Source organism: Cervus canadensis, chromosome 3, assembly GCF_019320065.1.
Source record: "Cervus canadensis isolate Bull #8, Minnesota chromosome 3, ASM1932006v1, whole genome shotgun sequence".
Lineage (NCBI taxonomy): Eukaryota > Metazoa > Chordata > Mammalia > Artiodactyla > Cervidae > Cervus > Cervus canadensis.
The window spans coordinates 34,099,419-34,112,089 of record NC_057388.1 but is presented as its reverse complement, the minus strand read 5'-3'; the positions used below and the strand labels follow the sequence as shown (position 1 = coordinate 34,112,089).

At 35.2% G+C, this 12,671-nt stretch overlaps 1 protein-coding gene across 8 annotated transcripts in view; it reads right to left on the bottom strand.

Moving 5' to 3' along the window:
• The window catches only part of SEMA3A (semaphorin 3A), a 506,842-nt gene that overhangs the window by 194,557 nt on the left and 299,614 nt on the right, over positions 1-12,671 (bottom strand). The window contains exons 1-2 of one of the 8 annotated variants that reach the window (XM_043462895.1): positions 4,504-4,574; positions 114-178 (exon numbers count right to left, since the gene is read on the bottom strand). The exons of 6 other annotated variants lie outside the window; for them this stretch is intronic. In XM_043462895.1, the coding sequence (XP_043318830.1) occupies positions 114-178; positions 4,504-4,559 (121 nt within the window). In that variant the 5' untranslated portion in view covers positions 4,560-4,574. Of the gene's footprint in view, positions 1-113; positions 179-4,503; positions 4,575-12,671 lie in introns of those variants that run through there. One more of the 8 variants, XM_043462901.1, reaches the window with a different exon arrangement.

The window sequence follows — 12,671 nt, the reverse complement described above, 5'->3', positions numbered from 1 at the left end:
GCTTTAATGTTTATAACTAAGCATTCCAATTGTTCACCTGAAAAACACTGGCAACATTTTTAAGTGAAAGAGATAAATTAAAAATAAAAACATATATTTCAATGATACATTACCATGTGTTAAAGAGTGAGAAGTTGCTGTATTACACAGGGAGCTCAGCCTGGTGCTCTGTGATGACCTAGAGGGATGAGAGCCAAAGAATTGATGCTTTTGAACTGTGGTGTTGGAGAAGACTCTTGAGAGTCCTGTAGACTGCAAGGAGATCCAACCTGTCCATCCTAAAGGAGATCAGTCCTGGGTGTTCAATGGTAGGACTGATGCTGAAACTCCAATACTTTGGCCATGTGACGCAAAGAACTGACTCATTTGAAAAGACCCTGATGCTGGAAAAGATTGAAGGCAGGAGGAAAAGGGGACAACAGAGGATGAGATGCTTGGATGGCATCACCAGCTGAATGGACACGAGTTTGAGTAGGCTCTGGGAGTTGGTGATGGGCAGGGAAGCCTGGCATGCTGCAATCCATGGGGTTGCAAAGAGTCAGACACGACTGAGTGAGTGAACTGAACTGAACTGAACTGAGAGGGATGAATTGGCAGGGGGAAGGGAGGCTCAACAGGGAAAGAATAACTGATTCATGTTGTTGTACGGCAGGAACCACCACAACACTGTAAAGCAGTTACCTTCCAATTAGAAATAAAATTTTAAAAAAAATTAAACCAAGAAAAACAACCCGTGGTGTTCATAGTTGTCACTGTTGTTATTACCTCTAAACAGAAGAACTCATTACTTACTATAAAACTAAAGCAGCCACATTATCTAAACACTGTTTTTCTCTTTCTTCTTTTTTTTTTCATTTATTTTTATTAGTTGGAGGCTAATTACTTTACAATATTGGAGTGATTTTTGCCATACATTGACATGAATCAGCCTTTCTCTTTCTTCTTAAAAGACTAATGACCTTCTTAACATTTCATAAATCTGCCCGCTTCATTAATTCTGAGAAATAATGCTTCCAATAAAGCATCCACAATAGAACATGACAATTGACTTCAGTCTCTGATTTCATTCATTTGTCAAAAAGTTTGGCAAAACTTAAGAACCTTTATATGAACCAGGTTCAACATGCCAGCAATACTAGGGTAATATCTGGATGTTAGAATGGGATTTATGGTTTAGAAAGTAAATCCTATGGAACGCAGTTTTGCATTATTTCAGCCTCAACCAGGCATGTTATAGAAGTTTCACTTGAGTTTTGCTTAAAATTTTCTTGAAATCTGTAATAATGGTTTGTATGCTGAAACATCTTAAGCATCAACGAAAGAGGCTAGAACTGTTTGCTATTCCAAAAGCTACTTTATATATAATCTTTTTTTTTATTTCAGTAAACTTAATTACATAATGGTATATGATTAACTATACATTACTGGAAAACTATACGTTATGATTCACTTCTAAAAAATGAAAGATTTTATGGAAATCTGTATCATTTTCTAAATAAAGATGTAGAATGAATGAATATCTAAGATTAGAATAATTCTTCTTGTAGAATGAAGGGTTCAGCTTTATAAACAGCCCATATGCCTAGAGAAAAAGATTTCATTTTTTTCCCAAAGATTTTAGGTATTATGTATTTTTAGTTAGAAAAAGATAAACAATCACTGGTTAACTTCTAGGAAATGGAATAGTCTCTGAAATGTTTTGCCCTCAAACCTAGAAGCAACAATTTATACCACGAATTTTAAAACTCTGTGATTTTGACATTATTTTCAAGTCACTTTCTGGACCATAATGATCATGTAAAATTTCACACTTGTAGCCTCTGAACAGTGTTTTTTTTTCCAATCACCTAGAATCAGATCTTCTTTGATGGAGAGCCAATGATTAAAAATAATTATTCCATTTATACGAGATATCTAAAACAGTCAAATTCATAAAATCAAAAAGTGGAGAGGTGGTTACCAGAGTCAGGGAGTGGGAGAAATGAAAGGTAACAAATCAACCGGCATAAAGTTTCAATTAAGCAAGATGGATGTGCTCTAGAGATCTGCAGCACATTATACCTGTAATTAACAAAAATGTACTATATACTTAAAATTTATTAAGAGGGCAGATTTCATGTTAGAAATAAAAAGTAAATATAAAACAAAATAAAAATACCAAATATTTATAAAAAATTTTTTTAAATGTAAAGGCTTTGGTATCAGACAGACATCAAAATTCTTTTGACCCTACTACTTGTACTTTGGGCCTTGGTTTCCTCATCCCTTAAAGGATGTAAAATGTCCACTGACTAGAATGGCTGTAATGATTACACAATATGATTTACACAAAAATCTTAGCACTGTTTCTAGCCAATAATAAATATTCACTCAGTAGTGCTTTTTGATATTTTATCATCACCACAGCATTAGTTACTTCTAACAGAAAGGGTCTTTCAAGTAATTTTTTTTTAATTGTTACTTTTTTAATTGGGGGATAACTGCTTTATTGTTGTGTTGGTTTCTGCCATACAACTGAAATCAGCCATAACTACATATGTGCATATATATATATCTCTCTCCCTCCAGAGCCTCCATCCCACAGCTCTAGGTTGCCACGGAGTGTCAGGCAGGGCTTCCTGTGCCGTATAGCAGCTTCCCTCTAAGCTATCTATTTTATGCTTCTGTGTTCAGTGGCTCAGTCTTGTCTGACTCTTTGTGACCCCTATGTACTGTAGCTTGCCAGGCTCCTCCATTCATGGAATTTTACAGGCAAGAATACTGGAATGGGTTGCCATTCCCTCCTCCAGGGGATCCTCCTGACGCAGGGATCAAGTCCATGTCTCCCTCATGCGCCTCCTGCATTGCAGGCAGATTCTTTATCACTGAGCCACCGGGGAGTTATATGTCAATACTGCATTCTCAGTTTGTCCCACTCCTTCCCCTGCTATCTTTTAAGTAACTTTAAAAAACAACTGTTTCATAGCTATTCTTATTTCAAACATCAGGATATATCAATGTTGGGGAATGCCTATCATCCTCAGTAAAAAGAAAGAGAAAGGCTGATATCAAACCAACACCTCACTGGATTATGTCAACTATGCCAACTGAGTCTCCCATGTGTCAGCTTCTCCTTGGTTTAGAATTATGAGGGTTCATCACTTGGAGGTACCAGGCAAGCCTGGTAATCCACATTATGTATTATTTGGGACAATGCTGCTAGGGTTGTAAATCAGAATGTTCTTTTGTTTTTTGTCGTTTGTTTATTTTTTTAAATTAATTAATTTATTATTTTACTTTACAATTTTCTTGAGAGGAAATTCCAGTCCCTGTTTCAGAGTCATCTAGATGACTTAAGGGCAAAGCATGAAATAGATAAAAAATGGTTTTGGTTATCTAAATGATAGTTAACAAATATTTTGGTTACAAACCTACATCAGTCTTTTTTACTTTTTCCCTGTTATTACATGCATGTTTCAAATAAAACAATCTGATAAACATTCCATCAAGTAGATGCACATACTATTAGAAGCTTGATATGTGAATCCTAAATGTTTGGAAATAGGTCTAGGAGCAGACTCTACATGAACCTTGCCTGCCCCACAAAAGAATGCTCTGAAGTTTTATAGCAGTTTTTATTTACGGTCACAGTGATTCACCAACACTAACAAGCATTACATTTTCACAACACTCCTATCACTTTATTTGGTATGGGAAATGGTAAATCTGTGACAGTCTAAAATGAAATTATGAATTAAAAGTTGATTTTTTTTCTAAGAATAAGAATGATTCTATTTTGTTGCTCCCTTTTTAATACATACAATATCTTACTTCATTGAATTTATAAATCATTTACAATGCAGTTCTTATATTTCAGTAGATACAAATCTTGTTACTAAATGCACATTAAGAGGTTATTCTGTGGTGTGCTGCAGACTGCTGAAGCCATTTAAATAAAGGTCCCAATTAGTATGAATAATAAGAACTTTGAAAAAAAAGGAGCAGACAAATCAAAAAATTATTATCCAGACTGGAATAAAGATCAGAGGGGTGTAAATATGTTTCCTATTGGAATTTTTACCACAAATGGTTCTCACTTCCTGTGTTTAATAGAAAACATACCATGAGTTTGATGTATACCTTTTAAAAATAAAAAGTCATCTATTATCTTCTAAGATGTATGAGCTTATTTATTTATGAAAGGTGGCATGGAAAACCACTAGGGTGCCAGATTACTGTCCAAAAGGTTCTGGAACAGTGGCTTAAAATGAACTCTTTTACTCCAAAGGCAATAATAGAAAAATCAGTATTTGTAGACCAAGTAAACAGCTGGTCTTCCTATTGCTTAATCTAGACTGAAGAGCCCCGTTTAAGAATGCTTGTTTAAGAATGCTTAAGTATTTCTTTAAGCATTTAAAAGACATTTCCAACCTGACAGAGAGCAATAATAGTATCTCCTATTTACTCACATTTCCTAGTCTCTCTAACAATGTTTATGAAATGAAAGCAATGATTTAGATTTACCTTAGCAAATTATTCAGATGATTCAATCTGGAGTCATATTTCCTAGCAGCAGGCATTAAGTTTAGAGTGTGCAACATTCAGTTTCAATAGTGAAGATAACTGACTCTGGAAATTGGAAAAAATGGCACCACCTAAGCCTTCTTCATTGTTGCATAATAATGTCTAGCCTTGAGTCATAATACTGAAACAACTTCAGTAGTACGATCAAGTTTCTTGAAGATATTTTTGGAATTGTGTTTCTATTATTAGGAACACACAGAAGAAAAGTTAAGAAAATGCTGCTTCAAAAAGTTAAAAGAGCATGATGAAACATGTTCATTCAAATAAAACTCATTCTTCTGTAAGAGATATTTAAGAGAAAATAGTTAAAAGAATAGAGCTGTAATCTGGTGGAATGCCTTTAGAATTGTTGTAGCAGAACTAAAGGGCATACAACATACTCTTTACTGTGTGTAACTGTCATGCTTTATAAAGCATATTTTGATCTGTACCCTACTGGAAGACACATTATATATATAATAAACAATCTCCTTGTAGGTTACCTGTCTTTAGTTCCCCTTGATAGGCCACACATTTTATTCTTTTAAATGATTATGATATAATGTCTCAGTTATTTAGCCATGGCACCTGCCCATTATTGTCACATAAGGTAAAACTTTCTGTTATTTCCCTGAACTAAAAGGAATCACAGACTGTTAAACACAAGTTTAATAACAAGGTAAATTTAATGAGATTATAGAAATAAGCTATTGTTTAGTAACAACAAATTTTATAAATTTTGTTTCATGTATGATATATATTATGTTCATTTTTTATAAGTTACCTTCAGAAGTCTCTATGTAGTCATTATGGTTAAACAATTCAATATTGTTTATAATAGTTTGAATACTTTTGTTAGTTATAGTTGTTTCCTGTCTCGAATGAGAGATGTAAGAAAAAATAAAGCATCAACTAATATAACTTTAAGTAAGTTTCCTCTTACCCAAATTCACCTCACAGAATCTATTTCCTCTTTTGGATTCCACTCTTCTTATTTTATTTATGTCTAATCCTTTAACTGTCTTGATAAACTTTTGGCTAGATCATTGTGTCAAACAACTCTTCCGAGCTACAAATACTGAGATGTTTAGTCATCTTGCTCTTTCAATTCTTTTCTATTTTATACATCTTGATTGAGTCATTGCTTATCAATCTTTTCAGAAGACAGGGATAATAACAGAAAATCAATCACAATAATTAGCATCTACATCACGAAGTGTAGCTACATTGATTGAAACAGCTTATTTAAATCAATGTTTAATACAATAGAGGGAAAAGTCAAACAGATTGCCTTTCTTTTCCCAAATACAGCTTATGTATTTACCTAATTGCTCATAGCACTATCTCAGCTCCTCACTTATCTTACTTATACCTTTCCTTGACTCCTCAGTCCTCATCTCACTTCTTTGTAAACAATGTCTCCTCTGCTTCTCCATCACACTTACCTTTTATATACTTTTATCACTTGACCTGATAACTCCTTTTGTGAGCCATTCCTGTATTTTCTATTAAAATGCAAAACCACTGGGCACTCACCATGCCAATCACTTTGCTAGTGTTCAATGTATCAGCTGTGAGCCCCAATTTCCTGATTACTAATACCACATTCTTAACTACTGTGTTCTACCAAATCTAACTAGATTATGGTTCTGGGCTTGGTGCCATGCACCTATAATGTACTAACATATGAATTAAAAATAATGATGGTAATTTATACTGGATATTTAAACATTTCCATTGCAAATTGAAGGATAAAAGATGGAACAGTTATTGAATAATTCTTTGGTGTCATGTGTTGTATGATCAGAGAAATCAAGTTAGCGGCCCGTGATTATTCAATTAGCACCTGGAACCTAGAAAAGGTTAGAAAAGACCTTGATGCTGGGAAAGATTGAAGGCAAGAGGAGAAGGGGATGACAGAGGATGAGATGGTTGGATGGCATCCCCGATTCAATGATGATGTCTGAGCAAGCTCTGGGAGATGGTGACGGGCAGGGAAGCCTGGCGTTCTGCAGTCCATGGAGTCACAGTCAGACACAACTGAGTGACTGAGCAACAACCTAAACATACCTCAAATGATTTTTTAAAATTATACTTAGGGTATATTCTCAGTTGTGTCCAACTCCCTGTGACCCTGTGGACTGTAGCCCACCAGGCTCCTCAACCCTAGGAATTTCTCACACAAGATTACTGCAGTGGTTTGCCATTTCCTCTTTCAGGGTAAATTCTCGACCCAGGGATCGAACTGAGTGCAGATGGATTCTTTACCACCAAGCCACCAGGGAAGCCCAAAATATATGCTTAAGCAAACTAAAATAATATACATATCATGACCTACCCCAAACACTTTCTCTCCTACTCATTATTTATTGACGTCCATCGCTTAGAATATTTTCTGTAAGAGGTTCTTTGAGGTCCACCTCAAATGCTTGTTCTCACATGAGGACTTTCCAGATGCTTTGCCTCTTTGATACCTTAAATTTCTGAATTCTCACAGTTCTTTGCTGGGATATATTACTTTTTGCATATTTGCCTCATAATGTGTGTTTTGACAAAGTCGCCTACCTTCTCCACTAAATGAGACTCCTTAGGCAGAACGCACGCCATCTTTGTGCATGCTCAGAGTATGATTCATTGCATACCATATTAGTACTTATTTGATAAATGATCAAAGGTTATACAGCATCATTGATACCTTATATCATCAGAAATTCAGAATTATACTTCATTGCCTCACTACCTACTACTCCTTTCCATAAAGATTAAATTAATTTTGAATTTATTTTGTGGCTTCTTAGATAAACTATACACATTAATGCCTTATGTCTCCGAATTGCACTTCTAACAGAAAGGCCTTCCTCATTCTTTCTTACAAAATTTTTCTTCATCCTTACAAGTCTAGCTTAATTTTAACTCCTTGTGAAATAATATTTTCTTCATGTTCAATAGCATGTGTGTGGGGGGTGGAGGTGGGGGTGGGTATGTATGTGTGTTCGGTCACTCAGTCATGTCAAACTCTTTGTGACCCCCCAGGGACTGTAGCCTGCAGTCCATGGAGTTTTCCAGGGAAGAACATTGGAGTAGATTGCCATTTCCTACTCCAGGGAATCTTTCCAACCCATGGATCGAAACTGCATTTCTTGTATCTCCTGCATTGGCGGGCAGATTCTTTACCACTGTATCAGCTGGGAAACCCTAATCAATAGTATACCATAGATAATCAACACACCACTGTCACCCCTAAACTTCATAGCATTTGACTTATATTTAAATGATGGACCAGTTGCCTGATCATTGGTTGGTACACTAGTGAGCACTATGTTGTCAGGTTCTTGAGAATAGGGGTTAACTTTATGTTTTTCTTTACATAGTAGTCATTATAGTGACTGGTGCCTAGTTACACTTAGTAAATTCTTGATCATTTGAAATGAGTTTGCTTTGAAAGAACATTCTTTAGATGAGAAAAAGAATACTATTTAAAGAAACAGGAGCATAAAACATGGAAATATGTACTGAGTAAATACATAATACTGAGTTACAGTAAAACCCTAGACCAAACTGCAAGAACAACAGCACGTGTGCACATGTATCTGAGTTGAGGAATTTGTCTTTTTTTTTAGAATTGTTCACATCCAGCATCTTAGTCAATGCTTCTCTATTCCTAGTCATTCCTCCTCTCCTCATATTACTATTGCACTAGGAAATAAACTTCAGCTAGCAACTGGCATTTGCCATGTAATCTGTGGAATTAATTCTATTTTGTAAAGTTTCCACCTTTTTAAAAAAGTTATATCAATGATATAGTAAACTCTAAGTAATCTGTGTTGATACAGGAGGGTGGGATACTTCTGTATGGAAGTGTGTTTTTTATCTCTTTCCTAGTTTGTCAGAGACCCTGGTTCAGAACATGCATGCCTGCTGAATGAAGGATGACATATAAAGTCAAGGTTTGTAGACTGTTTCTTGCTTACATCAGTGAACTATATTTAAATACTTAGTATAATGACTGTTTCTTGGTTCACTCAAGGAACTATGTTAGGATGAGTTTTGTTTGCTTTACTATGAGTAAATTAAGAGCATATTGACCTGATTTCAGTCTAACAAAATATGATCTTGTGTTTTTTTTTCATTGAAAAAGTGATAATGTTTAATACTGATCTTTGATTTATTTTATTTTACTTTATTTTATTTCCCTCTACTAGTTGTATATGTGCATCTAGTAACACTACTTTGAATTCCTGTTATTTTAATATCCAGCTTTATATAGAGCAGATGGTAAAAATATTTTTAAATACAGTACCATCATATTGAAACTAAGAGTTTCATTGTTTTGAATTTAAAGAAAGGGAAACATTTATTTTTATGATATCTATTTCCTTTGCAATGAGATTTGATTCAGGTTTATATGTTCAAAATTTATGAAATGTTATGAAGCATATGAATATATATATATATATATAAAGTATATTATAGGCCAAAAAACAAATTGATATCATGTTAACAGAAAAAGGGGGGATTAATATTAATAAAGGACAACTGCAGTTAATCTAAATGCAATCCTTAGTAAAAAGTAGTTTTTCATGGATAAATGCAATTATGTCTAATTACAGCTACTTACATTTTAACAATTACTTAAGGTAAAAAATATTTGCCTTTAAATGTTGTGTCCTAAAATAATATAACAGCACAAAGTAGCACTGTATTTTACATTTATTGTACTTAACTAAGAAAACACAAGCAGTTTTAAGAATTTATCACTGATTATTCTTACATTTAAGTTACCATTAAAAGGTAAGTAGCTCCTTGTGATGTGATTATAATTTATGACCACAGACAGTCTAAGTTTTTAAGCTAAAACTGTACCTCACCTTCACATATCATTTACATATACTGATTGCTTCCACATGTCTGGCATGAAGTAAAATAGTTTATGAGCATTGTAATATGGCTAAAGCCACAAAGAAATAAAATTCATCTTTGTCTAGAGTAACTCAGAAATTTATTCACGTTGGTATATAAAATGTTTTCCAAAGGAATTCTGCCTTCCAGAAAAATCCTTTAAAAGCCAACTGTGGTTAGTGTCACCTCCCCTTCTAATAACGTCTATATTTCCCAGTCTGGCTTCCCAGTGTCTTCTGTTAGACAAAAGCCCCTTTAAGTTACTCTCTACATGTTCTTCATTCTGTTTACTAGCTTCAGACTGCAAGTTTATTTTCCTGAGTGACTGCATATCCTCTTTCCTACAAATGGGTTATTTGCCATCACAGGTGGTTCACAGAATTGGTCCAAAAGACTCAGACTTTATATCTACAATGTTTCATTCAGACTCAGGGACATATTAAATGGAAATATTGTGTTAATTCCTATGTGGATTCAACACTTTTTAAGTTGTCATGAAAGATGTTGTGTCTTCATGGTCTAAGTCATAACAAAATAATATTCAAGACAAGCATTACGCCATTTGAGAGGATATGCTGTAAGTACAAGAGCTAATAAAACTAGTCATTTCCTGGTTATTTTACTGAATATTAAATGAATGATTTAATATTGGTTCATGTTGGTTCACGTTGGTTCATGTTGAAAACACAAATTGGAACTTATAGTCTGTGAGATGCAGACAACTCCTTCCTTTAGAAACAGGTGCTTCCTTGCTCAGCATGGCTCACTTACATGCTCAGAGCCAGAAGACCTAAAAATCATGTCTACCTTCACCCCATCATTAGTGTTACATATAACCTCAGAAAGAGTCCACATAAAACTGTGACGGGCAACAGGGCAACACCAATAGATTTAGTGTCACTTATGTAAGACTGAAAGGTCTAACGTTAAACATCACTTTTCACAATTTTTTTTTTTACAATTGTTTACTTGCAACAGTAGCTTTTCACACAACCTTCCCCTACACTGACCAGCCAGTTGACGCTGAGAAACTTCACGTTTTCAAGATTCACACCGTTAATGCTACACGTCTTTGAAAGATGCATATTACAAATAAAATTGTGATTTTCTTTGTGTCATTATCATACACAAATTTTTCTCACAAACTATAATAGCTAGAGAATACATGCCTGTATACCTACTCTGGGAGAAGGCAATGGCACCCCACTCCAGTACTGTAGCCTGGAAAATCCCATGGGCAGAGGAGCCTGGTGGGCTGCAGTCCATGGGGTCATGAAGAGTCAGACACGACTGAGCAACTTGACTTTCACTTTTCACTTTCATGCACTGGAGAAGGAAATGGCAACCCCCTCCAGTGTTCTTGCCTGGAGAATCCCAGGGACGGTGGAGCCTGGTGGGCTGCCGTCTTGGGGTTGCACAGAGTCAGACACGACTGAAGCGACTTAGCAGCAGCAGCAGCAGCAGACCTACTCTGAAGGAGCAAAACACTGTAATCTAGAACCTATGCAATTATTAACCTGCCTCAAGGAATTAGTTGGTAATGAATATCTTCTACGTACCTAGCACTGACTGAACACCTTACACATATGTTGTCAATATCCCAGTAACAGCTACTGTAAAGTAGCTATTCTCTCCAAGCTAGAAAAGAGCAAGCTGAGGCTAAAAAGCACGCCAGAGTCCTCCCATCTAGAAAATGCCAGAGTCAATTCACTACTTTCTTTGCTATGCTCTGATTCTTCTCGTACTAGTGAAATTTTTATTCTAGCAGCTAAATCTGAAAAGACCATTAATTTTCAAAAGGCCAACAAATAGTTGCCTGAACTCTGTAAACATAGCATGACTTGCTATTCAGTAATACTAAATAATGACAACACATATGATCAAATGTATAGAATTTTTAATTGAATCTGTGCTGTCATTTTGTATATTCCAAGAATGTGAAATTTTATTCTTTAGGAAATACGAAAAAGCAATAAATCTGCTATTAGTTCTATAAAGAAAACTAAATTGTGAGAAAAAGATGATGTAATATGTACAGTGGAGAATCCATTCAGGAGACTATGACCCTTAGTATGTGTTACTTATGGTACATTTCAATATTATAGACTGAGACCTGTAATAAAGTAGCAAAGTACCATACCATCACTCATTTCATTCCCTTATATGGCATCTGCTTAGAACAGACTAAACAGATTCTTTCATAATTAGTGTGCAATGTTTATATAGATGTGAGCAGAGGTACTGTCACAGGGTAGAAAGTTTTCTCCAGTTTGACAGCTAAAGAACAAAGCCAATCAGATAAGTAGTAATCTCATTTTTGATGAAACAGTGGGCACAAGCGACATTGACTCTGTCTTGCAAAGAGATTTCATGTGCAACAGAAAGAAACTATTTTTCTGAGTCACTGGGTCTCATTTGTTATTATGCTAGAAATCTTTCTCAAGAAGCTGTCTGGATTATAAGGTTGAATAGTAGAAAGAGAACATCTGTTCTGTTAGAGTGAGCAAAGGGAACCTTAATTCTGTTCTGAATAGGTGCCTCAGGAAGAAAAAGAAGGCTGAGACTCTATTGACCATGGGGAACATAGAGTGAAGGTAAGCAAACCCCATGGCTCCAGGTCAGTGTGTGAGAGCCTAACGGGGAATTTGAGTCTCAGGAGTAGTTGTTCTGTTACAGCACAGCTTCTAATTTTATCTCGATAGAATCAAATGCAAAGATGGTGAACCTCTGCTTGCCAGCCCAGGAGAAAAGAGAAAAAGTGATCAAAAGAATGATAAACTCACATAATATAGTGATCTGGCATAAAAAAATCACCTTTGATATCTTGCTTTGCCTAAACAGTGACATCATGACAGAGTAAAACATATGTACCATTCATCGTCAGAAGTTCTAAATGTACAGTCTGCCAAAAATCTAAGAAAGTTTGAAGGAATTAGTATGTAACATCGAATATTTTCAATGTAATTAAAAATTTACATGAAATCATAAATATCTGCATTTCTCTTAAATATAACTTGCATTTATACTGGACATGTGAAACTATATTGCTCTATGTAGATGAGTTGAGCTACATCCCCACATATGAAGTATTCATCAGGAAAACAAGGATGTGAAGCCCAGTCTGAGCTATAGTCACATTACAGAATCTTATTTCCACTTCTCAGATGATGACTCCATAGTTATGAACTGAAGGCCAACTCTCAGGTTTCAGGAAAGATAAAGTGATGCCT